The sequence below is a fragment of the Cyrtonyx montezumae genome, unplaced genomic scaffold, assembly GCF_038088225.1.
Source record: "Cyrtonyx montezumae isolate F1298 unplaced genomic scaffold, pur_monq_1.0 scaffold_1, whole genome shotgun sequence".
NCBI classification, from domain to species: domain Eukaryota; kingdom Metazoa; phylum Chordata; class Aves; order Galliformes; family Odontophoridae; genus Cyrtonyx; species Cyrtonyx montezumae.
The window spans coordinates 13,293,834-13,320,068 of record NW_027071825.1 but is presented as its reverse complement, the minus strand read 5'-3'; the positions used below and the strand labels follow the sequence as shown (position 1 = coordinate 13,320,068).

General features: G+C 44.9%; 1 protein-coding gene across 6 annotated transcripts in view; it reads left to right on the top strand.

Moving 5' to 3' along the window:
• The window catches only part of SYDE2 (synapse defective Rho GTPase homolog 2), a 35,810-nt gene continuing 9,575 nt past the window's right edge, over nt 1–26,235 (top strand). For 4 of the 6 annotated variants that reach the window (XM_065741040.1, XM_065741024.1, XM_065741049.1 and 1 more), the window contains exons 1-6: nt 4,057–4,212; nt 6,536–7,261; nt 14,920–16,019; nt 18,493–18,619; nt 22,701–22,882; nt 23,605–23,836. In XM_065741040.1, the coding sequence (XP_065597112.1) occupies nt 4,107–4,212; nt 6,536–7,261; nt 14,920–16,019; nt 18,493–18,619; nt 22,701–22,882; nt 23,605–23,836 (2,473 nt within the window). In that variant the 5' untranslated portion in view covers nt 4,057–4,106. Of the gene's footprint in view, nt 102–4,056; nt 4,213–5,545; nt 5,671–6,535; nt 7,262–14,919; nt 16,020–18,492; nt 18,620–22,700; nt 22,883–23,604; nt 23,837–26,235 lie in introns of those variants that run through there. The other 2 variants (XM_065741032.1, XM_065741068.1) reach the window with 2 other exon arrangements.

The following is a 26,235-nucleotide window of genomic DNA, read 5'->3' as shown; positions in this document are numbered from 1 at the left end:
AAGAAGCTTGGCCGTGCTACCTCCCCATCAGCTGCTGCGCGACTGCCTTCCCATGTTATCACAGTGCTGAAGGGGAACTGGGAGCAAACTGTCAGCAGATGGTAAGCAGCAACCCTGGCAGGTTTGCAAATGAGGGAATTTCCCTGCCTGAGCCAGTGGGATCAAGTACTCATCTTTCCTAGATTGCTCTTTACAAGTCAAGAAAGCCCATCAAGTCAAAATATGTGCTTCACCATGGCTGGCCTAACAAGGAAATTCTCCTGTGAAACAGATTTTTTTGGTAGGTACACTCCAGGAGATGCAAAGAAATAATAAATAAAAACATCATCTGCTTTTCCAGTTTTCAGCCACCCTACTGAAGCAGTGCTTGTGTTCTGTGAACAAACTGGGTGTGAGCACGTTAACGCATGCACAGATTTCATTGTAATCACTTCTTAATACCAGCTTCTTTGTCTGCTCCCTTTGCTGCACACAGTGGAGAGACAGAAGAAAGTGGCTCACATATAAAACTCCACAGGGTTTCTCTTTTTTTTTTCTTTTCTCATTCTGTGGCTTTGCAGCATACAGGGTAACTATGATGAAACAATCATATGCAAATATATAAAGTTGTTTTTTTTTTTAGCTTACACAGAAGAGAAAAAATAAACTAGGTGCTTTGAACATGGGAAAGCCTAAAGAAACAGGATAGGTTGCTTAAAACTGAAGATTATAGCTACAGATTTTTGAGTAGATTTTCTGTGTAGAGTAGATTTTCTGTGTTCCAGTTTAAGGACCTTTCCACTTCTCAAATATTGCCTTTCCTTTAACTGCACTTGGACCCTTTTTACTTCACTCAGAGTTGAAATTCAGAGTTCTGGGACTGATGATTGAATAAAAACTACTGTTTCTAATGGTAGAAATGAAATGGTAGAAGGAACTTCGAGAAAGGGGATTCTCCTCAGAACGTGTTCATTGAATGTGTTCTCACAATCTCATGCTGTGTTTGCTGATAATAGGTAGTTGGAAACCATTCAAGATATTTTTCTTACTCATTAAGTTTTGCAGGATTTTTAATTAAATACATGTTATATAAGCAATGGTTTTAGAATGCTACACACAGCAGGATTTATTGTAGGTGCACCCAGCAGTGCTGAGGGTTCGCCCACTGGTCCTGTGCTCCTGTACAGTTAACAGATACTGTTACAGGACACAACTCAACACCTCCATGGATCTAGCTACTTAGGAGAGAAGTCTGTGCATTTGGGCTAGTAGGCAAATACTGTGAGAATCTGAATGAAGACAATGACTATGTGAAAGCACATTGCTGAGGATTTTGTTCTTCCTGGGGCAGATATAGCAGAAGAATGCTTTCCTATGACTGAAGCAGATGGGATAAAATATAGAATGGTTTAGTATTTTCAGTTCCTTTGAAGAGGCTCTTCCAGTGCTTAAAGCATATATTTGAATTTGTTTATCCTTTGCCTGAACATACGACATTCTTGCCTTTGGTGTTAATGTTCCCTTCAACCCATGTGGAATGTCACTGATCTGTTGGCTTTGTCTCCATGACAGGGAGAAGGTAATGGTCATGATGGTCATTGCACCTACTATTTTTACTATGTGGGTGATCCTTGGCTTCCTGTTAGCCAAAATACTTTGATATTTTTAGCATATGTTCAGGGACACGGGCATCCTGCAATAGCACTCTCATGCTGTAAGATAGCAGAGGTGGTAATGACAGTGCTGAAGTTCACTGGCATGCTTTGAAAAGCTCATTGGGAGGTTAGCCTGTGTTCCCTAAAAAGACAAACACTAACTAAAAAAACTAAGTGCAGGATACAAAAAAGAGCACGAGATTCTGGTGTGTTTCTGTTTGAATAAAGCGCAGAAGGTGGAGCCATGAATATTCCAGCTGCCGAACTCAGCTATGAGCTGAAGTATTTCTGTCACACTGCTTCTTTGAATCATTTTTAAAAATCCTCTCCTGTTTAATTTTAAATTTAGCTTAATAGGGCAAGCAGACTGCTGGCAGCGCAGGAGCATCACGGTGGGCTGGCAGACCTTGTGTGCCTGGGAGCATCCAGTAACTGGTGGCTGCCAGCCAGAACCTGTGCTGGGTATGGGATCTCAACAGCAGTGTCTCTTCAAGCACTTTTTATTAAGGAGATTTTTGGCAAGAATGTGCTTGAGAAGGGAGTCACTGATCTGAGCCAAACACTTGTCTGTTCTGTAAATGGGGCCAGAGATCACGGAGTCAGTGGTGGAGCCATTTTGGTAATGAACATCTTTGGTTTTGTCCAGCCTCTAGTCTAACAGGCTCCTCAGGTCTAGAATATAAATGCATTAGTGTCTTGGTTTGTCTTTTCAAGAAGATAAACAGCTGTATTTTGAAACTGGGAGCCACTGGGGTTCTTCATCTGGCTGATCCAGGATAGGTCTGGGGGTAACAAAGATGTGGATGGCCAGAGCAGTGTCTGCACGCACAAAAGATTGTCTGCTCAGTGGACGGGGGATGGTGCACGCTGCCATTAGTGGCTGGCGGGGCCCAGAGGGTTTCATGGAACTGCTGCTTCTGTCCATTTGGACGTCAGGAAGGCAGATGCCTTCAATAACAGGAGTGCTCAGAGATTTTATTGATTAGCAGAATCTTAGCCTGGTGATGAAAAAAACCAACAAAAACCTGCTAAAAACCTTTTTTTTTCGTGTGCAGAAAAATGCATCTTGCTGTAGTCATGCTGTATTCAACCAGTCCTGAATGTTTGTCGGTGTCCCAGTGAGAAGCCTCTTCAAGTTGGTGCAAGCTCTGTTCCCGTCCCACTGAAGTCACTTTCACATTCTGTACAGGGCCTGCTGAAGCGAATCACGTTCTGCACTGTGTGCTCTGCAGCTTCCGAACAAAACGGGCTGAGCTGGAAACAAAAGCTGGGCTTTGACTCCTGCTGCACTGGCTCAAGTGAGTTCCAGCCAGATCCTTAATGTTATTTTATCTGCAGGGTTTTTTTGTTGTTTCTGTGTGTGTGTCTGTGTGTGATCAGTGCCAACTCTGTTGGGCAAATACAGGATGCATAGGGATTAAAAAAAAATAAAAATCCATCTGCCAACAAGAAAAAGTGCTTTGTAACCATTGCTTGGAATGGAAACAATTTTCAAAGATATGGATCAAAATGTGTTTATAGACCCAACCATGGGCAGCTTTTCACTGGGCCATTTCCTGTGTGCCTGCTGCAGGGAGGAAACGTGGAAATGTTTAAACTAACATTAAAACTGTACAGAATGTGAGGAAAATACTGTTCAAAATGAGGCAGCACAGAAAAAGAACAGCAATGCTGAACTTTCTTTTGTTTCCGTAGGCAAGACATAGACAAGACAAAAAGATGGGAGAATGGGCCAGGGGAAAGGATGGGTCAGGGCCCCGGAGATGCCCTCACACCCCTGTGGTTCTGTGTGTAGCTGAAGTCGGGTGCACCTCCAGAGCTCTCCTGTGCTCATATGTATGGGATGGGATCACTGCTGCTGCAGCCTCGGGGGTCAAGACTCAAAATTAGAATCTGATTTTGTTATTTAGGAACATTTAACTTCAAATGTCATTAAATCATAGAGTTATAGAATGGCTTGGGTTGGTAGGGCCCTTAAGCTCATCCGGCTCCAAGTCCTGCCACAGTGGGGACACTACTGCCAGACGTGGCTGCCCTGGGCCCACCCATCCTGCCCTCGGGCACTGCAGGGCTGGGGCACCCACAGCCGCTCGGGGCAGCCCTTCCCTCCGCGTTTGTCAAGGGACAAAATCCGCGAGCACGTGCCGCGCTCGCAAACTGTTTTCCCCACAACCCGGGCAGCGTTCCCCACCGTCCGCTACGTCGGGCCGCTGGGCGCTCAGCCTGCTACCGGGGCGGGCCGGCGGAGGGCACCCCTCGGATCGCTACCGAGGCGGTCCCGGCCCCCGTCGGGGAGCGGCGACGGGGCGGCGGGGGCATGCGCACTGCGGGGCGGCCTCTCGCCCCGCGCAGCTATGCCAAGTATGTGCGCGGCGGCGGCGCGGCGGCAGCCGGGCGCGGGGAGGCACTCCGCCATGGGGCAGGTCCCGCCGTGCCGGGGGGCCGCCGCCGCCGCCCGCTGAGCGCCCAGGCATGGCCGAGCCGCTGCGCAGGACGCTCTCCAAGCTGCGCGGCAGGAGGTCCCCGCGCGGGGCGGCGGGCGGCGCGCACCGGCACGGCGGGGGCTGCGGGCCGCAGGGTAAGAGCCGCGGGGCGCCGGGGGCCGCGGGTGGCGGCGGAGCGGTGCGGCCGCGGTAGTCGGTCCCCGTCGGAACGGGGAGAGGAGGGTGCTCCGTGCCGCCCCGCGGGGCTGTTGGCGGCGCTCCGTTGCCGCGCGTGCCCGGGCCGCGAGCGCGGTGCCGCCGGTAACGAAAAGGCAGCGCCGAGGCGGGCGGGGCCGGTGTGCCGCGCAGGTAGGAGCGGGGAGCGGGCTGCGCCGGGCTCGGGAAGCGCCTTTTCTCCGCTCTTTCGCGTTCATTTCGAGCAGAGGTTCTGCAAATCCCCGTGCAGGAATGCAGCCCTCCGCGGGCGCGTTTTCACGTCGCTCGTCCTTCTCCGAGAGTTCTCCCTTTCCGCGAGGGGCCCCCGCTGCCGGACCGCTGCCCCGTGCGGCTCTTCGTCCGCCGCCCCTGCGCCTCGTGACCGTTTGTCATTCTCTCGCTTTTGTTCCCCCCCCCGGTTTTTTACGCAGCTTTCGATGCTTGCATACCGTGCTTTGGCCGCGCTACGGCCCCGCTGTGCGCTGGGCTGTGCGGACCGGACGGGAGCGTGCGGCTGTTGCAGCCCGCGGAGCTGTGCGTTCTGCTCGACCCTGTGCCGAGGGACTGGGAAGGCCGTTCCCCGCTGCGTTATAACTTGAAAAACAGCGCCTGGCGTTGCGATGAGATGTTTGATATGCGTACGTAACAGGCACGGGATCTGTCCTGACCTCAGCTGAGCTGAAGCGCTGCATCTGGGGCTCTGGAAACGCTGCGGTGTTCCTGTATTTTAACTTCAGTGATTTATTTGACCTTCTGTAGATGGAGTGGGAGTCGAATTGAGCACCTGCTGGTTTGTTCACCCCAGCGCTGCGCAGACACCTTTTGAGGGAGCACTGCCTCATTCTGTGTTGTGCAGGGTCTGCCTTTGGGAATGCACTGATTGAGCTGAACAGAGGCACTGGTGTTCTGCTGAATAAAGCTTTGCTCTGGAGCAGAAAGCATGTTCACCACCCCTATAGCTCCTTGAGCTTCCTATTTATTTGAATTTCTGGTTACTATAACAGCTGTTGGCATTTGGGAGTTGCTCTGCTCCAGGGAGCTGCTGGGTGCTGAGATACTTGCATGTGAAACAGTTTGTTATTAAAATAAACACCCACAGAAACACTTTCAGGATTGGGGCCAAGCTGGAATAAAGGGGAAGCAGTGCTTGCAAACACAGCCCTGGGTTGCGAGAGCTGAGCTTGGAAGACCTAAATGCAAGTGTATCATTTGGATGGGATTCAGTGAGCGTTTGCAATCAAAGGCTTTTGGCAGAGCTGGCTGATTCGGAGAGCTGTGTGCAAGCGTGGCGGTGGCGTGCCCCTGCAAGCAGGAGGTTATCCCGGTGCTCTGCAGCTGCTGCTGGCCGCTGTTCCTGTGGGAGGCTCATGTAGGTGGTGTGCTGCAGAGCTGGCCAGGTGTGTGCTGAGAGCACCACAGCACGGCACTGCCCAGCACATAGTGACAGGAGCTCTGAGTAGTCTCAGGGGCTGTGGGTTGGAGGCTGTGGGCTGGCAGCCCTGCAGAGGGCCTCCGCATCCCTGGCGGAGCAAGGAGCGACGGGTGTTGCTGTTGGTGGGCATACAGATCTGGCACGGTGCACGTTTGTATTCACAACGTAGGAGGTGTTCCTATGAAGGGGGGGCTTTGGGAGGTCAGGGTAGAAGCACTGTGCCTGGGGAACACCATTACAGGCTTAGCCTCGCTGTAATGTGGTTGTGTCAAGTAAGTGAATGGAGTTTGATTTGTTGTTAAATGGAAATTCTGTTGTAAAATGATCTATTTAAAAACTTTTCTTTTTATCCTCACGAAACAAGGGTTGTTCCTACTGTGGGCACAGGGTATGGCAGTCCTTGCTGGTAGCTTCTTTTCTGGATAGATCCCCACCTTTGTTTTCTACCTAAATCTTGAAGGGAGTCTTCACATTGTAAATACATCGTAGGAACAATGGATAGCAAACCCACTGCACACACAAACTTACCAGAGCAAAAAGCATCTGTTTCTGCCAAAGTCTTCCTGACCTTTACTTAGAGCCCTCACTGCCATTTACCTAAATTACATGGTGTTAAAATACAGCCCGACGACTCTGACTTTCCATTAATTACACACATGTTCTGCATTGGCAGGCTGACGTGTAATTTGATGATAGCATCACCTTGTCTTTTGTCCTTTCGAATGAGGTCTAAGGCGAATGTGATACGGTGCTGTATGTCTTCATCCAACCTACTAAAAGCAATGTGATATTCTGAGCATATGTGTCTCCTTCTCTCTCTCCCTTTCTAGCAGCAGATCTAACAGAAAATGTATACGTAGCCCCACGGAGCAGGAAGGAGCCCAAGTCTCCGAAGGTGAGTGAGCTCCCAGAGCACCGGCCACAGATGAACAGCATCACTGTTTCTAAGAAACGCAATTGGCTGCACCAGAGCACCCACCGAACCCCCCGCCTGGAGGGAGAAAGCACATGTAAGAAGATATCTGGGGCTGTCACCCAGGCTCCACGGTCCTCCAGCCCGCTGCCTGCACCAAGAGTGCGGGGGGCTCCTGCCAGGTCCCCAGGAGGGCTGGAGAGTCCCATCCCTGGCTGTGGTCCTGCGAGTGCTCTTCCAAATGCCTCAGGATCTGCTGTGCTGCAACACTGTGCTTTTGACTTTGGTGAGGATAATGATGCAGATGATGAAGGTGAAATATGGTACAACCCCATCCCTGAAGATGATGAGCCAGATGTCCTGAGAGTCCTCCATCCTACTGCCCATAACCCCATCACCGTGGACTGCCAAGCAGGCTGCTGCAAAAGCCTGCCTGTCAGGGAGCTGGGGCGGGCACTGGGGCCCCTCGATATCTCCCTATGCTCCCCAGGGAGTGCAGGGGACGCTCAGCCAGGCGAGCTGGGTCCTGGTGATGCCACACAGCCTGGAGAGCACCTGCAGCAGCAGCGGCAGAGGTTTGCCTGCAAGCCTCAGAGCATGCTGGCAGCGGAGGACAGTCCTGCATTTAAGTGCCCCTCAGCAGGTAAGAGGTTTTAGGAAGACAAAGATGTCTTATCCTCTGCTTTCTTCTAAAAGAATAATAAGGCTTTCTTATGTTTCTTTTCTCTTTCTGCTCCTTTTATCTGTATCAAGCACATTTCCAGTAGCAGTGCATGTTATGTTCATTTAGAAAAAAAAAAAAGAAAAAAAGACTCAGGTAGGGATATTGATACCTGCTAAATGTAGAGCTGCACAGTGACTTTTCAGACAGTTTGCTCACCTGACGTGTCTGGATGTGGTTTGCCTCTGCCTATGGAGTCAGCTCTGGATTCCAAGCAGTCTTTGTTTGATCTGGTTCCCACCTGGTTGAAAACAGGGGTTTTACCAAGTGGGCTTACTTAGGCATATTAATGAGAAGACTCGCTCGGTTTCCTTTCTGTTAGCTAGTGTCTGATTCAGGTCTTGGGTTCCAGCCTTTAGATTGCTTAATATCTTCAGAAGTTTCTTTAACTTACTGCCTGGGATTTTTAATAAATACTTTTTGGAAGACTGTATAAATGCCATTAGTGGTCATCTGCTTTCTGTAGGTATACAGTATTTTTGTAATTAAAAGTGGAGAGGCCCTGGAGCTCATTTCCAGGCTCTCATTCTGTGTTGCCCTCTGGAGGAGCTTTGTCCCCATACCGTTCAGTCCTGGCAAATTGGCTCCAGGTCTGTAAGTGCCAGAAGCTGCATTGCCTGGGCTCAGCACAGCAATGACTTCTGGGTAAGGGAGATGTTTTCAGAGGCACTAACGTAACTTTTGTAAACAGCAAAAGAAAAAGTACTCTGTCCTCTCTTCTGGGAGCTCACATTTTGTTCTCCTTGTGGAAATACTGCTGATCTGAGTGTACTTTCAGTCCCAAAGTATTCTGAGAACATTTATTTAGAAATAGTTCACTTTATAGCCTGCATTAAATACTTGGACCAGTTAACGTTCGCTTGCAAGATCACTGAAATACCACGCTGTTATTTTTTTCAATGCTGGAGCTTAAATTTGGAGAGGTCAGAATGCAGGGTTGTTGGGAAAGCCATAAGCATGTTCTGCAGGCTGCTTGACTCCAATTTAGTTGTGGAAGCCCTTGATATATAGTCAATTTTCCTTTAAAAAAAAATCTTTTATGCAAGAAGGAGAATGCCCCCTTTTTTTTTTAATACTGAAGAAATGTTTATTTCTGCAAGCAGAATTATCTGTTTTAAGTGTCTTCCATGAAACCAGTAAAAAAGTGTTATGAATTTCCCCCTATTGGTTTGTTATGTTCACAGCTGATTAAGCTACTTGAAATGCATTTCTTCTTTTTGCATGTATTTAACAGTGGTTAGACTGAATAGATGAACTGGTGATGAAGTGGACCCCTGCTGCTCAGTAATTGGGTTTATCATAGAGAAGTAATTTTTTTTTTTCCTCTCTTCAATTCAGTTAAGGTGTCTACAGTTATTTTCAGTCAAATTTAAAATGACAGCTCATCCATATGCAATTACTTAATGAGGGCAACATGGCCAGTTTAACTTTATTTGTGCTTGAACCTTGCTTGAATTACCCACTTGCTGCAAAATAGATGTCTGTATAAGTCAAGCAGTAACTCCTGACAAATACTCAATTTCTGCCCTGGGGAAAAGTCTGCGTAACTTTGTTACTGTTGTAATTTTGTAAGTGTCAGTGCTGGTTAGTATTAGAGTCTAACAGAGATTATGAGAAGCAAAGACAGAAGAAAGTAGGATACTATGAAAACCTAGACAATATGTATTTTGATTTGTATTTTAAACAATGCTGCCTCATGTGGATCTCAAAGGTTGAACAGAGGGATGAGGTCATGAGTTTTTATTTTTTTTTTCTGTAACTGAAACGTGAAGTAAAAAGTATAAAATAATTTGGTTGTTGGGGGTCTTTCCAGACAAAGTAGTGGATAGGTCCTGTAAATGTTTTCTTTAAATGCAGTATAGATTACAGAGGCATTGATTTTCCCTCCTCTTAACTTGCATCTTAGTTCCTATTGTTAATCGGGTTACTTTCTCCAGTAAATGCCGTGTATGCTAATAGGATTAGTCACTTAATTCCTTGTTGAATATTCTAGCCATGGTAGTTTTTAGAAAGGAATAAAAACAAAATGCCCCTATACTAGAACAATTAGGAAACACACCTAACGTTTGTTTTGTTAAAAAGACAAAAGTTGACAGTAAGAAGAAAAACTTGCTGAGGTAGAAATGTAGAAACATAGCACCAGCTCATGTTCTTAGGGCTACAGGAGAAGAATTTAGGTGGAAATTTAAGTGGACTGTGGTGTGTGTTTTTCACATCTCATTTAGAATTTTTCAAATTTATCAAGTTTTGAAGTTAATTTTTCTTACTGCTGTTTGACTGTACTCTAATTGAATGTGTTGCTAGATGTGTGTATCATTTGCAAGGCACTGTAGAATAGTGTCCCTTTGTAGTTCCTTCCTTTGGCTTACATTGTGGATCTCCAGATAGGGCCTTTCTGAAGAATTTGTAACTTTTAGTACCAGCATTTAGAGGGTAGCTTTAGACTAGATGTTAGGAAAAAATTCTTTACTATGAGGGTGGTGAGGCACTGGAACAGATTGCCTGGCGAGGTTATGGATGACTCCTCCTTGGAAGCATTCAAGACCAGGCTGGATGGGGCTTTGAGCAACCTGGTCTAGAGGGAGGTGTCCCTGCCTATGGCAGGGGGTTGGAACTAGATCTTAAAGGTCCCTTTCAACACAAACCGTTCTATGATTACTGCTGGGAGTAGTGCCCAACTGAACAGAGGGGTCATTTCATGTCTGTATCTCAGAGGCATCTGCTAGGGCGTGCTGATCCTAGCTTGTGAGGACCTTGGCTATGCATTTGTTACTAAAAATATATGGGAGCTAGATGTCTGGATTCCTGGTAGGAATCACTGGAAATTGATTTTTGATTAGCTCTGCAGAAGGTGAAGGTTGGTGCTGTGTTCCACTTTAGCTCCAGCTGGAAGCAGTCTGGGGTTAATCTAAGCAGTGGTCTTTCTTCACTTAAACGGTTGCTTTCCTGGTTTACAATTGTATCTTTTGTGGCCCGTATTTTGCATGCTTGTATGTTGCAAATGATCTTCCTCAACGGTCCAGGAAGTGTGTTCTTTTGTAGAGCTGAGGACAGGATTTTGAGGAGGTGGCATGTAGCTCTTCAAGGCTGTGGTCTTGCTGGGGGATCTGTCTTTGTTCTGTTTGATGATCTGCTGGGGGACAGGATTAGGGACTGTAGAAACTGAAGACTTGATGAAGCAGTTAATGTAAAGTAGTTATTTATATCATCTTCTGTTTCGTATGGAATAATGTTTTTATTTTCTTACTGAGGAAACAGAGCTGTTTTTTATACCATCTAAGAAGCCATGAGGGGAAGAGGGCTTGGTGTGAGTGATCCAAATGAGATGCACCTGGCAGCAGGGCTGATGGTGCTTGGTCCAACGCCAGCAATCTAATGAAGCCTGCTGTGGTCTTCGTGACGTGGAGAATCATTAACGTTTAGAATATTTGCCAGGAGTTCATTCCTGTTTGCAGATAGCAAACTCTTAAGCCTGGCGGGTGACTTGAAGAGCTGTTAAACATGCTCGCTGTCCCCTCTTGAGGGATCACCCAGCAAGGGGGCACTGAGGACAGCGATGGTGCAGGGTCTGCCCACCAGACTCTTACAGCATGGCCAAAGTAAAGTAGTGAGCAACTTCTGCTCCTGAAAAGCGATCCCAACCTTGATGGGTTTGTCACTGGTTACTTAGTGTCTGTGTCTTTGGTGGTGTAGTGGAAGAAAGTGAACTACTATTACAGAGTTCTTAGAGGTTTTCTTTTACCCTTTTAATAGTTTCTCCATTCCTTACTCTGTACCGTCACGTGGGATTTGAACACAAAGACCAAATTGGTCAAAATAGTGGTTTTCATAGGGGTTAAGAAAGGACTTACCTTTTAGCAGTCTAAAAGAAGATTCTTCCTTTTGTTAAGATAGTTATTACATAGAAATAATTACATTCTATCCTCATTTTAGAAAGTTTTTTTTCCTAATGTGGAGGGGGGAGGGGGTCACTTTCCTTGACTCTTAATTGAAGTTGCTTGTATTGGATACAGCATGAATTCTCTTAGCACCGTTTACAGCTCTGTTCCGAGGCTTTCTATGAGAGTGGGTGTAGAACTGTCTGAAAATGAAATAGTCCTGAACTGGAGTAAGTTACTAGCCTTTGGCATTGATAGAGCTTTGCTGTTTGTGTCAGCTGAGGATCCAGACCACTATCTCTTCTGGAATCTAGCACAGAAAAACAGTAGCCTTTTTTCACTAAGCTGTCATTTTCGCTGAGAATGATTTTGAGCTGTTTGGGCTTTTCTGTTCTGATTTGTTGCTTTTGGGGGAAAAAAATGTTTTCCCAAGTAATACATAGGGTTGACTTTTAAAATTAGAAAATAAAAAGTAAAAAATCTAGGACATAAGGGAAGCTTTGGTTTTGGAAATTGCAGCTGCTTAATATAGGCTGTATTTTTTTCCCCCTCTTTTTAAAATGAAATGGCTTAGAAGTTAGCTCTTGTGTCATTTTTTTAGAGATATGCTGCATCTGACACTGAAAGTATACTTATTAAGTATTTCTGGAGGATGGCAGGAAAAATGAAATGACATATCAGCTTTAGTTGGGTCAGAGCTCAACATTTCCCTTAGTTGTGAGCACAGCTGTTTGGTATTTTAATCTCTCACTGTGATGAGGAACTGATGTTTTCTGAATTACTCATCTTATCTTGGGGTCCCAAAAATAAGTCACAGGCTTTCTCATGAACTTTAGATTAATTCAGAAACCCTTCCTTAAGTGAAGAGGAATGTTGCACGTAGAATGGGATAATCAGATATGCCTGTAACGTAGCAGGCATCGTTGGCAGGCAGTCTGACAGTGGCACGTCCATGCAGGCACACAGGGACAATGCTGAGCAGTGTCAGACGTGAACATTATTTTGTGGGATCACAGCATGTGCTTGGCAGGCTGTGTGCTGCGAGTTTGCTTCCTGTTCCCTTATGGCAGAGCCATGTAGGTGAGGTTTCAGGCCCTGCTGTTATCCCCTGGCCATGAGGGATGGGGAAGATGGTGTCTGTGGAGTCCCTCATGTCCAGGGGCCACCTGCCTCTGTGGCTGTGGAGTCTGTCCTCTGTATGGCCATACTGCAGAACAAACAGAACCTGTGGGCTTTACCCATCCATCTGAACCAGCTTGGAGAGGCAATCCTGGTGCAAAGTCGTTTGACTCAGTGCAGTGGTTTCTTGGGATGGTCTCTGACTTGTCCCATGGCAAGTTGACGATCTCTGGGTTGGGGCATCCTTCAGAGGCTGATTTCTTCTGCTCTTTGTGCTGCTGATGCTGCCAGAAAGTATGAGGCAGATGTGCACAGTGCATTGTCAGATGCACCTCATCATTACCCCTCTGCTGCCTGCGCTGTCATTGGCACCCTGGTGCCTGTGTTGCTTCCCCTCCTACTGCTAGCCTTCTCTAAGGCATTTCTGAAGTATAACTGGTCATATGCCACCTGCGTTGGACAGGAAGGAGGCTGGGCAAGGTGAGCAGGCCAGGAAGTGGAATGTGATGTGATTGTGCTGCAGATCCCTATTGCAGCTTGTTAGCAGTCATTACGTTGTGCTTGGAAATGGTGTGGGACAGCCTGGGGCATGACACTGGTGGGATCAGTCCCATACAGCAAGCTTCTGTCAGCTGTGTTTCATTTTAAACACTTTGTGCTGAAGGTAACAGAAGTCATACCTGTGAAAGGTAGCATGTCAGATTGCCTCTGCAGCTTTCCTGGGATGGAGGGAAGTTATGGGTTGGCCTGCTTTGCTGAGCCTGTGCCAGAGACTTGGGGCAGAAATGGAAGGTGAATGCCAGCACAACACCGGCTGCTATGGGGTGCTTTGGGGCAGCACAGCTATGACATGGTCTGCAGCACAAGTGAGGCTTTGTCCGGCTCTATCACACCCCGCGCCTCCTGTCAGCTGCTGCCAGAACAGCAGGCAAGAAGCTCCCCAAGCACTGCAGGGCTAAAGGCATTTTCCTCTGTTGCTCTGGAAAATAGATATTGTGCATTGTTCTTTATGATTGAAACTCTGCTGTAAAGGCACTCTTTTAAGCAAATAGTGATTTGGACTTAATAGTGATTGGAATCAGACAGTGAACAAAAGAAAAACCTGTGAAAGAAACTGCTGTAAAGAATGATTTGCTGTGTACTTTGAGGAAGCAGCTCTTCTTTCCTTCTTTGTATGTGCTGTGAGTAGCGTTTGCCTTTCCCCAGTGATCAGTGAGGTGGATTCCCCCTGCTAACACAGGCACAGGCCCCTGGACTCTGAGGAGCTGGGGCGGCAGCAGCAGCAGGGCTGAGCATGCTGGGGGCTCTGCTTCCCAGTTGGGAGCACAAGGCTGCATGAGCGCTGCCACAGCTCACCTGGGATGTGGGGATGGGTTGGTTGTTCTTACAAAAGCCAATCTCAGTTTCTCAGTGGATAGAAAAGTAGCTATAAGTGAGAGTACTCATGAAATTTTATTTGTTCTGGCTTCAGTTCCCCTCTTGCACAGTACAGCAACTCAAGTGAATCAGTTGCCTTTCCAGCAGTCATTACTACCTCATGCTGGTGGCAAGGAGGAAGGCTTGAGCTGAAACTCAGTTTTGGGGTTTCATTGAACGTTCAAGCATGAAGAGACCTATGAGTTCATGTCTTTTGAGTCCTGCGTATAATTTACTGATAATAACTTCTTATTCTGGTCGTATCCCTTCATTACTTGTCCTGCACTGTCAAATGAATGTAGATGTTTTTTTCTCTCATTCTTTTCCTCTTCAATATCAGTCCTGCTATTACAATTTTTTTGTTCCTTGAAAAGAGATTTTTCCAAAAGATTTCCCACGAGGGTATCGGTTGGGAACTGTATAACTTTAAGCTCTGTCATAGGGTGGCTGTGCCAGGAAAGAGGGAAAATTGCTGGCACGAATGAGGCAGTGCACAGTGCAGCTTTTGGAATAAATAAATCCTTGTTGCTTTCCTACTCCTCCTGCCTGCAGCAGAAAAGTGAAGCTGAAAGGAATGGAAGAAGGGTGAGACACTTCTCCAGGGCTCTTTTGCATAAGAGAGGGATGTGCGAAGTAGTGTAGCAGTATCCTTTACCAGGGACGTGCAAGTTTCTTTCACACTTGAGAGGGCAATGCTGAAGTGTTAATCTTTGTGGCTAACTGCTTTGTGGGCAGAAGTGGGCTTATCATTTTCCAGTGCTTTCCCTTTGGAGACTGATTTTTTTGCACCTGTGCCCCAGGAATGCAATTGTGTCTGCCTGGATGTGAGGGATGTAATACAAATGGACAGAGCTGAATGCAGTGGGTGAAATAGCTCATTTGTTTATCTGTAGTTTCGTGTTCTTTCATCTCCATAAAGCAGAACAAATCAGGCTTCTGACTATGAACTGCCAAATTTAGCTGCACAGGTCAACAGAGTGCAATTTTTTGGGTGCTTGTTAATATCTGTAACCAGTGAATGACGATTTTCTGAAAGAGCTGCATTTTTCAAGTTAAGACAAATCAGGCTGTTTTCCTCTAGTTCAGTATTTTATTGTCATTACTGTGAGCTGCAGTTACTGAATGGCTCAAAAGCATTTGTTTATTCTCTTACTTTTTTTCCTGAAGGGCCTGGAGTTGTATTTGCACACAGGGTTGACATACCGATTGCAGAAGTTTCTCCTCCAAGTCCTAGTCCCTTGAAAAAAAGTGGATCAATCAACTGGCCTTTCCCTGATAGAATTAAATCTCCCAGAACTGTGAGGAAGCTTTCCATGAAAATGAAAAAGCTGCCAGAACTCAGCAGGAAGCTCAGTGTCAAGGGGACTTCAAGCCATAATAGCTCAGATAATCCTTCTTCCCTGCTGAAAGGGAGCTCTCGGGATACAAGCCATACAGCATCTTTGCCATCCTCTGGAAACTCGACTGCAGCTGCCAGCAGGAACGTCATAAGTCGTTACCATCTTGACAGCAGTGTGTCATCACAGCACACTTACAAAAAGAAAAGCTCAAGGAGTTCCAAATCCTCCAGCAAAGGTGGTTACCTCAGTGATGGTGACTCTCCTGAACTTATAACCAAATCAGGTAAACATGGACATGAAACCAAGTGTGGGAAAGGAAAAGAGAGCCTTCCGAGTAACAGTGGTAAAACGGAGATAGATATTGATGCTTTCAGACACTACAACTTTTCTGATCAACCCAAGTGTTCCCAGTACATCTCTGGACTTATGAGCATTCACTTTTATGGTGCTGAAGACTTGAAACCACCAAGAATAGACTCAAAAGATGTATTTTGTGCAATACAGGTTGACTCAGTAAACAAAGCAAGAACAGCCCTGCTTACGTGTAGGACAACATTTCTAGATATGGACCACACATTCAACATAGAAATTGAAAATGCTCAGCACTTAAAGCTGGTGGTGTTCAGCTGGGAGCCCACCCCGCGGAAGAACCGTGTTTGTTGTCATGGCACTGTGGCTCTTCCTACTCTCTTTCGAGTGACAAAGACACATCAGCTTGCTGTCAGACTGGAACCAAGGGGGCTTATTTACGTCAAACTCTCACTTATGGAACAGTGGGAGAACTCTCTTGATGGTCTGGATGCAGATCAGGAGCCAGTGATGTTTGGTGTAGATGCTCGGAAAGTTGTAGAGAAGGAAAATTCAGGCCTGATGGTGCCACTTCTAATTCAGAAATGCGTAATGGAAATCGAAAAGAGAGGCTGCCAGGTACTGTACATATCTGAATGTTTTGTTAATATTGCTGTCTGGATCTCTGTTGCAGATCTTTGCACTGTTACTTTTGGAGCGTGAGTGGAAAAGGGGTAGTTGAAATCCCTTAATGTGTTTAGGTTTTTCACTTGTTTTCTTGCTCCTGTTGTGTGGTGAACGCATTGTGCTGTGGGAAGAATGACATGACTGTGAAGTCAGTGCTTCCAACTTCGCCTTTGTAAGGGAGAGGAACACTTGCTCACAGTAGCTTTAGGACTGTGGCCCCCACCACTTAGAGTCACCCTCAAGATTAGGCAGAGCTGAGATTAGGATTTGGAAATGTCTAATTCGTGAGGTATAGGTCATTCTTTAAGGTGACAGTACTCCCTCCCACACTTGGCTCACAATATGAAGATGAGGAAGAGCAATCAAGAGCATAGGTTATTTATTTCCTCACACTGCTTCTCCTTGCCTTTCTTTGAGTTGTCCTTAGGATTAGGAAAGCTGGTAAGGCCCAGTGTGTACTCTTCATCGTAATGTAACTTATTTTAGTTGGTGTAACGCAATGGACAAAAATGTTTTAGAAACAAATCCCCAGTTACAGATGCTAGTCTAGAAGTCTCTTAGGAAGGAAGACATGCACTCCTAAAGACAGAGGTTGCCCCTTGACAATTCATTTGAAATTGGTGAGAGAGCTTCTGCATACTGCTCCATAGGCTGTGAGCCCTTGGTTTCTGTTGCACCTGTTCCTGCTCAGGTGAAATTGAGAGGTAGTGACAGCTACCACTGTCACTACTTTTAATTGCTAACAGTTTGGATATAATTTCCAGGTGTTATGGGATTAACATGGCTACTTATAACCTAGATCAAAATATAGTGACAGAAGTGGTATTTCTATGTAATTACTTCATTGAAAGTCATTACTGATAATACCTGTGTGACTCTTATTGTGCTTCTCCTAACGTGCAAATCAGTGGAAGAGAAGAAGTTGTATTCTCTCCAGTATTTATGTCTCACGGTTTCAGTGTTTTATTTTGGGCTTATTAGTGCCTAGTCATGCAAATGATTTTGGGTAATCAAGGCATCACTGGTAATGAGGCGTTTGGGATCTGAGCTGTCTGTGTGCACCTGGTTCTTCTGAGCATGAAATCTAATTTGCTGAGGGAGAAACAAAAATGCAAAATATACTGTTAACTTTTAAGCATGTGTTTCTGTGACCTTTTGATTTTCTTATAGAATGTAGACCCTGTCATGGTATGTCATCTCCACCTGACTTCCAGATGCAGTGTTAGAAAACTTGATTTAAATTGTCTTAGGCAAACACTGGGTCATATTTGGTCTCGGGGAAGAGAGAGTACAAATTCCATTTAGTGACTTTCCATGTATTTAAACAGGAATTAATATGTGACCAGACAAATACAATTCTTTGCAAACCTAGATATCCATGTTATAAGCCAGCACAAGCTGTGTCAGGTTTTGGGCTGGTTGTTTGAGTCCACAGCATTTTGGGGCTAACCATACGGTGTTGAATACATTTGCCTGTAATGTCCATTAAAATTAAATAAAAATAATATAAGATTTAGCTCGTGATGAAAATGAAAAATACAGCATCAATAAAATGCAAAATTGGAGTGTGTGAAAGCACATAATTGACTTATTAATTCAGTCCATGTTTGCTGTGGAGTCACTCTTATCATCTTGAGCGTATGAAATAAACCTTGCTTTGCACTAAATATTGCGTGTCATTTGAAATATGGAATATGAATATGGTTATTCATCTTTAAAATAGCATCTTGTGGATGTCATCAGAATAGAGTGTTTGTAATTTTCTTGAAATCCTTTCTACCAACATCAGATAGAGTTTTAGTTACGTCTACCTTATTCTTGTAGGAAAAATGTTGTAGGAAAACGTTAAGGATAGATTTATGACATCTCTTGTTTATTAGGTAGTCAGTTGTATGGCTACATTTTCCTACTAATGATTAATAACTATTTTGAAATGTGCTCTAGTGTACTTCAAAATGTTTTTTTCTTCATTTCTGCTTAAGGCCCAGTTTTATCTTATATAATCATACAGTTTTTACTAGGAAAAACGATGGTGATCTAAATGAGTGATCTGAAGATGAGAATCTGTGTTTATCTGTATTGCTTTGTTTCCTGAGTCTTACATAAAAGCAAAGTCCTGAATGGATTCTGAATTACCTGGTGGTGTGCTTCTGGTAGCGTGGGATGGCTCGGTGAACGCTGCTTGGGATGTCCCCTGCTGTAGAAAGCTTCAGCATTAGTCACTTGCCAGTCAACTCTATCTTGAGTAACTTTTGATTGTGTACATGATTACTTAATATTAGCAGTAGGCATTGTTTGAATGTTCTTAAGGTATGTTTCCAAACAGTTGTTTGAACCTCTTGCTATACTTCCTGGGTGGGGCCTAACATGATAGATGTTCTGCTCTGCGGGACAACTGACGCGGGGCTGTCCTTCTTGCCCGCAGGTGGTAGGCCTGTATCGGCTGTGTGGCTCCGCAGCGGTTAAGAAGGAGCTTCGAGAGGCATTTGAGAGGGACAGCAAGGCGGTGACTCTCTCCGAAAGCCGGTACCCAGATATTAATGTGATAACAGGTAATGATTTGACTTCTCTTTTAATATATGATTTTAACATGTTTGTAATGTACTTCTTAAAAGGTGCGGTGGGGCTCTGAACTAGTTTTCTGTTGCTGTTTAACAAGCCATTGACTACTTCTCTGTAATGTGAAAGCAAGCTCAGTAACCTCGGAGGTGTGTGTTCAATATCTGTGACTGGGAGGGAGGAGGGCAGAGTTTCATTAACATGCAGAACTTGGTGTAGGAAGGAAACCTGCATGAGGTGGTGGCTTTCACAGCAGCATCCTTACAAAGGAGAGGAGCTGTGGGCAGAAGAGCAGAAGATTTGACAAAGCTTCTATTTGTCTGTACCAGCTTTTTCAGGGAGCATTGGTGCCCAGTACAGCTGAAGTTGTCAGGTGCTTTTTTGTTGCTTAAAGGTGGAAGAGTTTTGTAACTGTTGATGATACTTGTTCTCTAAACCAAAGCTGAGCTAATTTCAGGGATCATGGAATAAAGTAATTGCTTGAGGCAGTCAGACAAGAACATTTCATTACTTCCTATCCAGTGATGGAAAATGTTAACAACAGCAGCCAGGGTGTAAATTTTCTGTGCCAGACCACTTTGTGCCATTCAGAGGCATTGAACAGTTCTATCCTTTTTGATTGTTTCATTGCAGTGTATTGGGAATTAATTTTGTGTTCAATACAATTTGTAATTAATCTGGGTACCCTCAGAAGATACTGCTCAGTGACGTTTTCTTTGTTAACCAAACCTTTCATACAGAGCCACCCAGCCAGTTCAGCTGAGCTCCTTTGGCCTCACACTTGGGCTCAGTGTTGCTCACCAGCACCAGCATTTGCAGCAGCAGAACCTTGGGCTCGTGCTGCACTCTGCTGTGATTCATTTTCTATTAGGAGAAGGCAAACAGAAGTAGTAAATAATTGAAAAGATCTTTTAACTTAATGTTTTTCTTCTCCTTGCAAATAGATTAATGAAAGAGGCAGTGATAATTTCTAATGTGATGATGTTTATTATTATTGAAAACTTTTCTCAAATTAGTAACTCAATTCCACTGTCAAACAGCAGCAACTGTCTGATATTGATTTATAAGCAGATAAATGTCAAACGTACTTGGTTAATGTAAATTTTTGGCCATTGAAAAATTTGACATATTTGATGTTTAATTTTGCTATAATAAAAAAGGCATTCTACTCCCACGCTAGCAGGAATGATCTACAGCAAAATTACAGAAATGTTTTGGGAATATTGTGGGGATGGGTGAAGGGGCTTTTTCATATCTGTATGCTAAAGAACCTGTAATGCATCACAAGCATTTTAGTCCCTGGGGGTATTGTGCACTGGAAACCCACTGTTATTGATGGAAGCTGAGCTTGGAGCTGCAGGAGTGCTCATTGGAGACAGCAGGCCCTGGCAGAGCAGCGGTGCCAGTCTGGCTGTGCTTTCTGTCACAAGTTTATGATGTGATGCTTAATCTGAGAAGTGTACTTTAATGCCATGCTAGCATCTCTGTAAGCCACATTGATGAGGCTGAGCTGTTCTCTGCTTAGCACCATCTGGGCATATAGGTGAGGCTGTGGTTTGTGCTGGCAGAGCTTGGGCTATCTGCTGTGCTCAGCATGGGAGTAAAGAGCCCGCAGAGCTGTACAGGGAACCTGGGCAATGGCTGTTTGCCCTGGTGCTTCATGCTGTGCTTGCAGTGCTGAGGCTGCTGCACGTGACTCGTATTTCCCTAAGCCAAAGCATGTGTTCCATAGAATGTGAATCCTCAGCATAAATCTTGGCACATTTGGGGAGAAGTGCTTTCTTGTGTCTTTTTGAAATTTGAGTAGTGCTGTTTTTCCAGACGATTATAAAGATTTTTTTTTTGACAGCTCTCCAAAGACTAAAGAATGAGCATTTAATGATTAAATCTCAACTGAGAACTGCCCCTGGGGTTGGCACAGGCTTACACAGGCGCTCGTGGCTCCAAACCAAGTGTGCTGCCAATTTTAGGAATTGACCAGTAGAAGTGTTGTTGCATCGTGTCTGTTCTCATCCGTGTGAATTCATATCTCTATGTAAAACGTGTAACACTGTTAACAGCTCATTGAGCCAGAAAAATGAGGGATCACTGAAGTGGATGGTAATTTCAGCTTGCTGTCTCTATTTGCTCTGTGGGGTGAGGGGTCATGGCAAGGAGAATGTGCCAGTGGGCTGGCAGTGGGGAGTGTGGCTTCCTGCAAGAAAACAGGGCTAATTTGGCAGAGTGAATAGCAAAAGTGTTTAGAAAGGCCAAAGGGCATTAGTGGCTCCCAAGCTTCCCTGTCAACCAGGGATACTGAGGGACACAGTTTAATGACGTGGTGCTCGTGTGTGGATTAGCTGATCTAGCGGTCTCTTCCAGCCTTAGTGATTCTCTTGGTTCTATGATTCTAAGGTCCTTCAGCAGGTGATAGTCTCATGGTTGTGGGTGCTGTCAGAAGAATTCCTCACAGTCATCAGCTGTGACTGTTGCAGCAGCAGAAGCTGATATGACTTGGACATATCTTTACTCCTTTCCTGCTGTAAGCTGATTCTGAATTTGGCCCTCCCCACCCAAAGCCTGACAGTGTCAGCATTTCCTGCTGATGCTTCAAGTAGATAAAAGGGAAGGCGTCCCAGCCTGTGCTGTGCTGCGCCTCCTGCTGCCACATTGCTCTCATTTCTACCTGTGAATACATGTGGGACACGGGGCTTTGTACTGAGAAGATGAAATATCATTGGTGGGAAGGGAAGAATGTAAACGAGTTAGTAAACAGAAGCGTATGCCACTTCTGTAACTGCTTTGCATAAAAACAGAAAACCCCAAAGCAAACAAAGAAGCCCAGCGGAATTTGTGTTTCAGGAAAGCATAGAGCCGGCTGGTTTAGTTTCTCATACCCCTGCCAGTACGTTGCCGTGTTGCGCTGGGGAGCTGTGTGCGGGCTGCTGGCCTGCCCAGCCAGAGGAGCTGTGCTGGGCCCTACTGCTGGGTTTGTGTTGCTTGTGGGGCAGAGCCTGGCTGGCTGCCTCCACGCTGGCTGTGCTCCTCATTTCTCAGTGGTACTAGTTATGCAGTGAGAAACTGGCGTTTGTTCATCTTCTGCATGCAAACGTGGCTGCAGAGGGGAAACGTTAGCTTCCACTTCCTTGTATTTTTTTATAAAAGGTCTCATAAAAAGCCTGCTGCAATGTGGTTCAGTTTGCTGCTAAGTTACAATGATAGAATTGATATGAACTGTTGCTTTATCAAAGACCAGAATGTGACAGTATTTACAGCAATGTGGGTTTTTCCAGAGCTGTGTGGAATGTGTGCAAAAAAACTTCTATCTTTACAAGTGTGCCTTATCTGAAGACAGACTGCTCTGTTAATTACAGTGTCCCCTTTCAAAAGGTTTTTAATTTACCATTTCTTAACAAACTTCTTAAGTTGTCATCTAGCTGAATGGGCAGATATTTATGGGACAGAGTGCTTTTTCTTTATTCTTTTAGAGGACAATAAGAGGGCTGTTCGTTTCCCTCAGAGCTTTTAGTGCTGGCTCTGCTGGATGTGCTGCCCCATGGCATTATGTTTGTGTGCTTTCCAGGGCCAACCAGAAGTCATCTGGGTTTTCTTTTTATAGTTGCTGAAACTGGCTCACATCGAAGTGCAGCCAGCTTTTAGCACCCACTTACATGAATGCAGACACTCGATTCCTTCTCGTTTGTTTGTATCTGTGGAAGGCACAGAAGCTGGATGCAGTGCTGCCAAGCTGTTGCACCCAACAGAAAGCACCCCTCCTCCAGCTCTGGGCTTGCAGCAGTACATACTGCAACTAGGAGAGCCCATCACCAAGGTTGGCAGCATGGACACAAGTGCTGCAGAGCTACTCACTGGCTGTAGCCAGTGCCTGTCCCGTGCAGAGAGCTGCTGCTCAGCTTGCTGGTGTTATTCTACCCTTACTGCCTCCTCCTGTCTCTAGCTCCTGAATTTGTCACTGGTGCAGACAGTACTCCTGTGAGATAGGTGAATTCTGTATGCCTTTAGTGCTTCCAACCCAACCTGTTCTGAACAGTGAACCTGCAGCTCGATACCAGCAACTGTGTATCTCTTCTGAAGGTGTCCTAAAGGATTATCTGCGTGAGCTGCCCTCTCCGCTGATAACCAAACAGCTCTATGAGGCAGTGGTGGATGCCATGGTGAAAAATCCCTTGAAGATGACTGCTATTGGTTGTGAAAATGACCTGAGTGACTCTGAGCACACAGCAGCCCTTCTGGATTGCCTCCCAGACGTTGAGAAGGTGAGTGATATTAATGGGTTCAAGTAATGGTAAATTTCCAGCTGCAGAAAATAAAGGAGTATTTTTACACTGGATTTAAAACGTGTCAAAACATGTACAATGTTTCTGAAAATATAGATTTTAATGCTCCAAATTTTTGAGAATACTTCCTTAGAAGTATTTTCAGTCAAGAGTGAAGGTATCTTGCCATAACTCTCATTTAAGTGTACCTTCACAAATTGTCTCTGAAAGCTAAGCAGTAAAAATGGCACTATTTTATTTTTAGATTACAGGTAAGCTGTTCCCATTTACAGCAGGACTGGGTGGCCAGACGGCTAGGGATGGGTTATTTTTGTTAAAAGCTAAGTAGACTTCTGGAGGCTTTTGATGCTGAAGTCTTCCTAAGGGTTTCTTCATCTTCTAATATATCTGGCTTCCCTGTACTGCTTCTGCAGTCTCTCCCTTTCTTGATATCTCCTCTCTACTGCTAGAGAATTCATCCACATATAACTGAGATCAGGTAAGAAACAAGCTGAATTCTTCCAGATATTCTGTCCTACTTTTTCTCCTCTGTGGCAGTCTAACACGGCTTATTTATTCAGCATTTAGGCATTCCACTGCTGGTGTTGGTAGAAAAGCTTGAGCTGTCAGCCTTGGTATTTTCCCTCTAGAGCAGTGATGTTAAGGTGATTACTCTGCATTCACCCAGTATTTTGTTCCCCAATGAGTGTATTGTTCTGCAGGCTACCTTGAAGATGCTGTTGGATCACCTGAAGCTGGTGGCTTCTTACCACGAAGTAAATAAGATGACATGCCAGAACTTAGCTGTGTGTTTTGGGCCTGTGTTACTGAGCCAGAAGCAGGAGACCACCAACCACAACAACAGAGTTTTCACAGACTCAGAGGAGCTTGCTAGTGCTCTGGACTTCAAAAAACACATAGAAGTTCTTCACTATTTACTCCAACTGTGGCCAGGTACTGTTTCATTGATCTAATCAAGGGGAAATACCGAACTGTTGCTGTATGTTTTTACTGTGTGACAGTGTAGATTAATTCACAGGGTAACTGAACAGCATCAGGATCCTTAAAATATGAGGTACTCTGGCATCACCTATGAGTGCAAAGAATCATGCAATCACATAGTTACTTTTTGTATCAAACCACTGCTTAATGTAAAGTTTCTTGTTCTAATTACTTCTTTTCCACATGGCAGCAATTCAGTGAAAAGTGCTTTATGTAAGTAAAGGCATCAGAAAAAGCAGACCTAGTGGTAGTAATATTCCCACATCTGAACTATATTTGTTTTTAGTTCTTGTTTTCCTGCTTTCCTGCTTCAGCCATTCACAGTTTTGAGTGTATGGGATTCGTGAGTTGTTTGGAGTCTGAGAGACTCAGTTTCTCCATTTGTAATTTGTCAGGGTTGTTCCTTGCAGTAGGGGCCATGCAACTTGTTGTTTTTCCAGAGCTTTGCGTAAGGAAAAATGTTGTGTGCAAGTACCTTTTATCTCATGTTTCCAAACTGAAGAGCTCGAATACTTTTGCACAATTTGGGGTCAGTTCCCAGTAATGGAAGTGAAATTCTAATCTTAATTAACTACTGAAGTACAAATGAAGGTAATTACTTCTGCAGAGATCTTCCTTTTGGGGCCCACTTGAATGATCATACAGTGTTCACGTGTCCCAGGCTATTCAGACAGACAGTCAGTGGAAACACAATGACATCAGTGAGCCTTGGATTTCAGCCCACAGTGAATTCCTTTCCATTTCATCTTCTGCAGTTGAACCGTGCTAAGCACTGCTGCTTTAAGGCAAGATCAGGCTAAGATATTGGAGGTTTTTAGTTAAGTTTTATAAGAATGCTGTGAAATGACATTAGATCCAATGAGTTTAATTTTGTATTCAGGTGTTCTTTGGCCAAACTATTGTTAGTTTCCTTGCTATATGGAAGATGGGTCCATTGCTCCATGCTGTGGTACTTTCATTCTTCACGGTGCACTGATGGTGTGGAAAACTGTCAGCTGGTTAACCTGAGTCTTAATAACTGTTTTTCAAACCTGAATAGTGTAAACCTTTATGTTCTTTAGAGTAAGAGAAGATACAGCTTGTCTTACCATCTTCTTAATTGTTCCCTTTTAGAACACAGTAATTGCTCTAGGAAAGATACTGATTTTCTGCGCTGAGACAATTACAATTAATCTAAAGAAATAGTATGTTTGATTGTATTTCTTGTTAAGTTTATTTGATTTCACTTGAAGTGGATGTGGTCTGCTTTTCATTGGAGACTTGGAGGCAATTAGGAAACACAGAGGGTCACAAAAGGGCTGATAGGCAATACAGCATTGGTTAAAAGTTGACAAGGATCTGTTTCTGGCAAATTAACAAAAATAATATAGAAATTTCCAAGCAGAAGCTGTCTGGATTTGTTGTGTATTTGTGGGAATGAGGTATAAATGCATGTTGCCCTAGCACACAATGCAGGATAGACATGGGAGCATGTAGACTTCTGGCTTAGTAGTTCATAAACCATATAAGAAACATAATGCCCCATTAAAGGGATTTTTATGATTACAAAAGAAGCATTGAAATTCACACAGTATCATTGTTACAAGGGCTGTCTTAAACAGTCTCTGCTTTTCTTCGCCAGGAATACTTTTGAAGCTTTTATCTAGAGACTTCTTTTAAATAACAGCTCAACACAACTGCCAGGCGTGTGAGGAGCCTGCTGAGGAACCTGAGTGTGTGAACGTGTTTCATGCTTTGCCTGCTGCTGGTCAGCATCATAGGTATTCTGGATGAGAAGCAGGGCGAAGCTCCCAGCTTCACTCAGACCCACAAGGCAGTACAGGAGGGGTGGGAAGTGTGGCTGAAGGAAGGTGATAATAAGATGCAGCATGTGCCGCACTGAAGCCCAGGGGGATGTTTGGGAGTAGGTTGTGGTGTGTTTGTGATGAGTAAGGTAAGTAGAGCTCCTCCTCACCTTGAAGGGAAGCCTGAAGTCCTCAACTTGCAAGAAGCGTGCAGGACACAGCTAACACAGAGGTAAAATATGAGTGCAGAGCTGTGAGTCAGAGAACTCTGGTTAGCTGTAAGTAGTGCAGCTTGACCTGGAGGAGACATTGTGGTCTGGACTCTTCCTACATGGAAGAGTCTGTAGATTGGGGCAGCTTGATAATCAACATGTTGTGCAATACTTCGATTTCCGTGTTTTTCCAACCAAAAACAAATAAGTCCTTGTTTGGCTAGAACATGCAATGCTGGCAAGTTATTGTTAACCCATGGCCCTTCGACTTAATGAAGCAGAGTCTGAACAGAAGGGCTTTTGTTATAGTGGGGAGAGGGGGGGAAAGCAGCAATAGTTATTGTGCACTACTGTG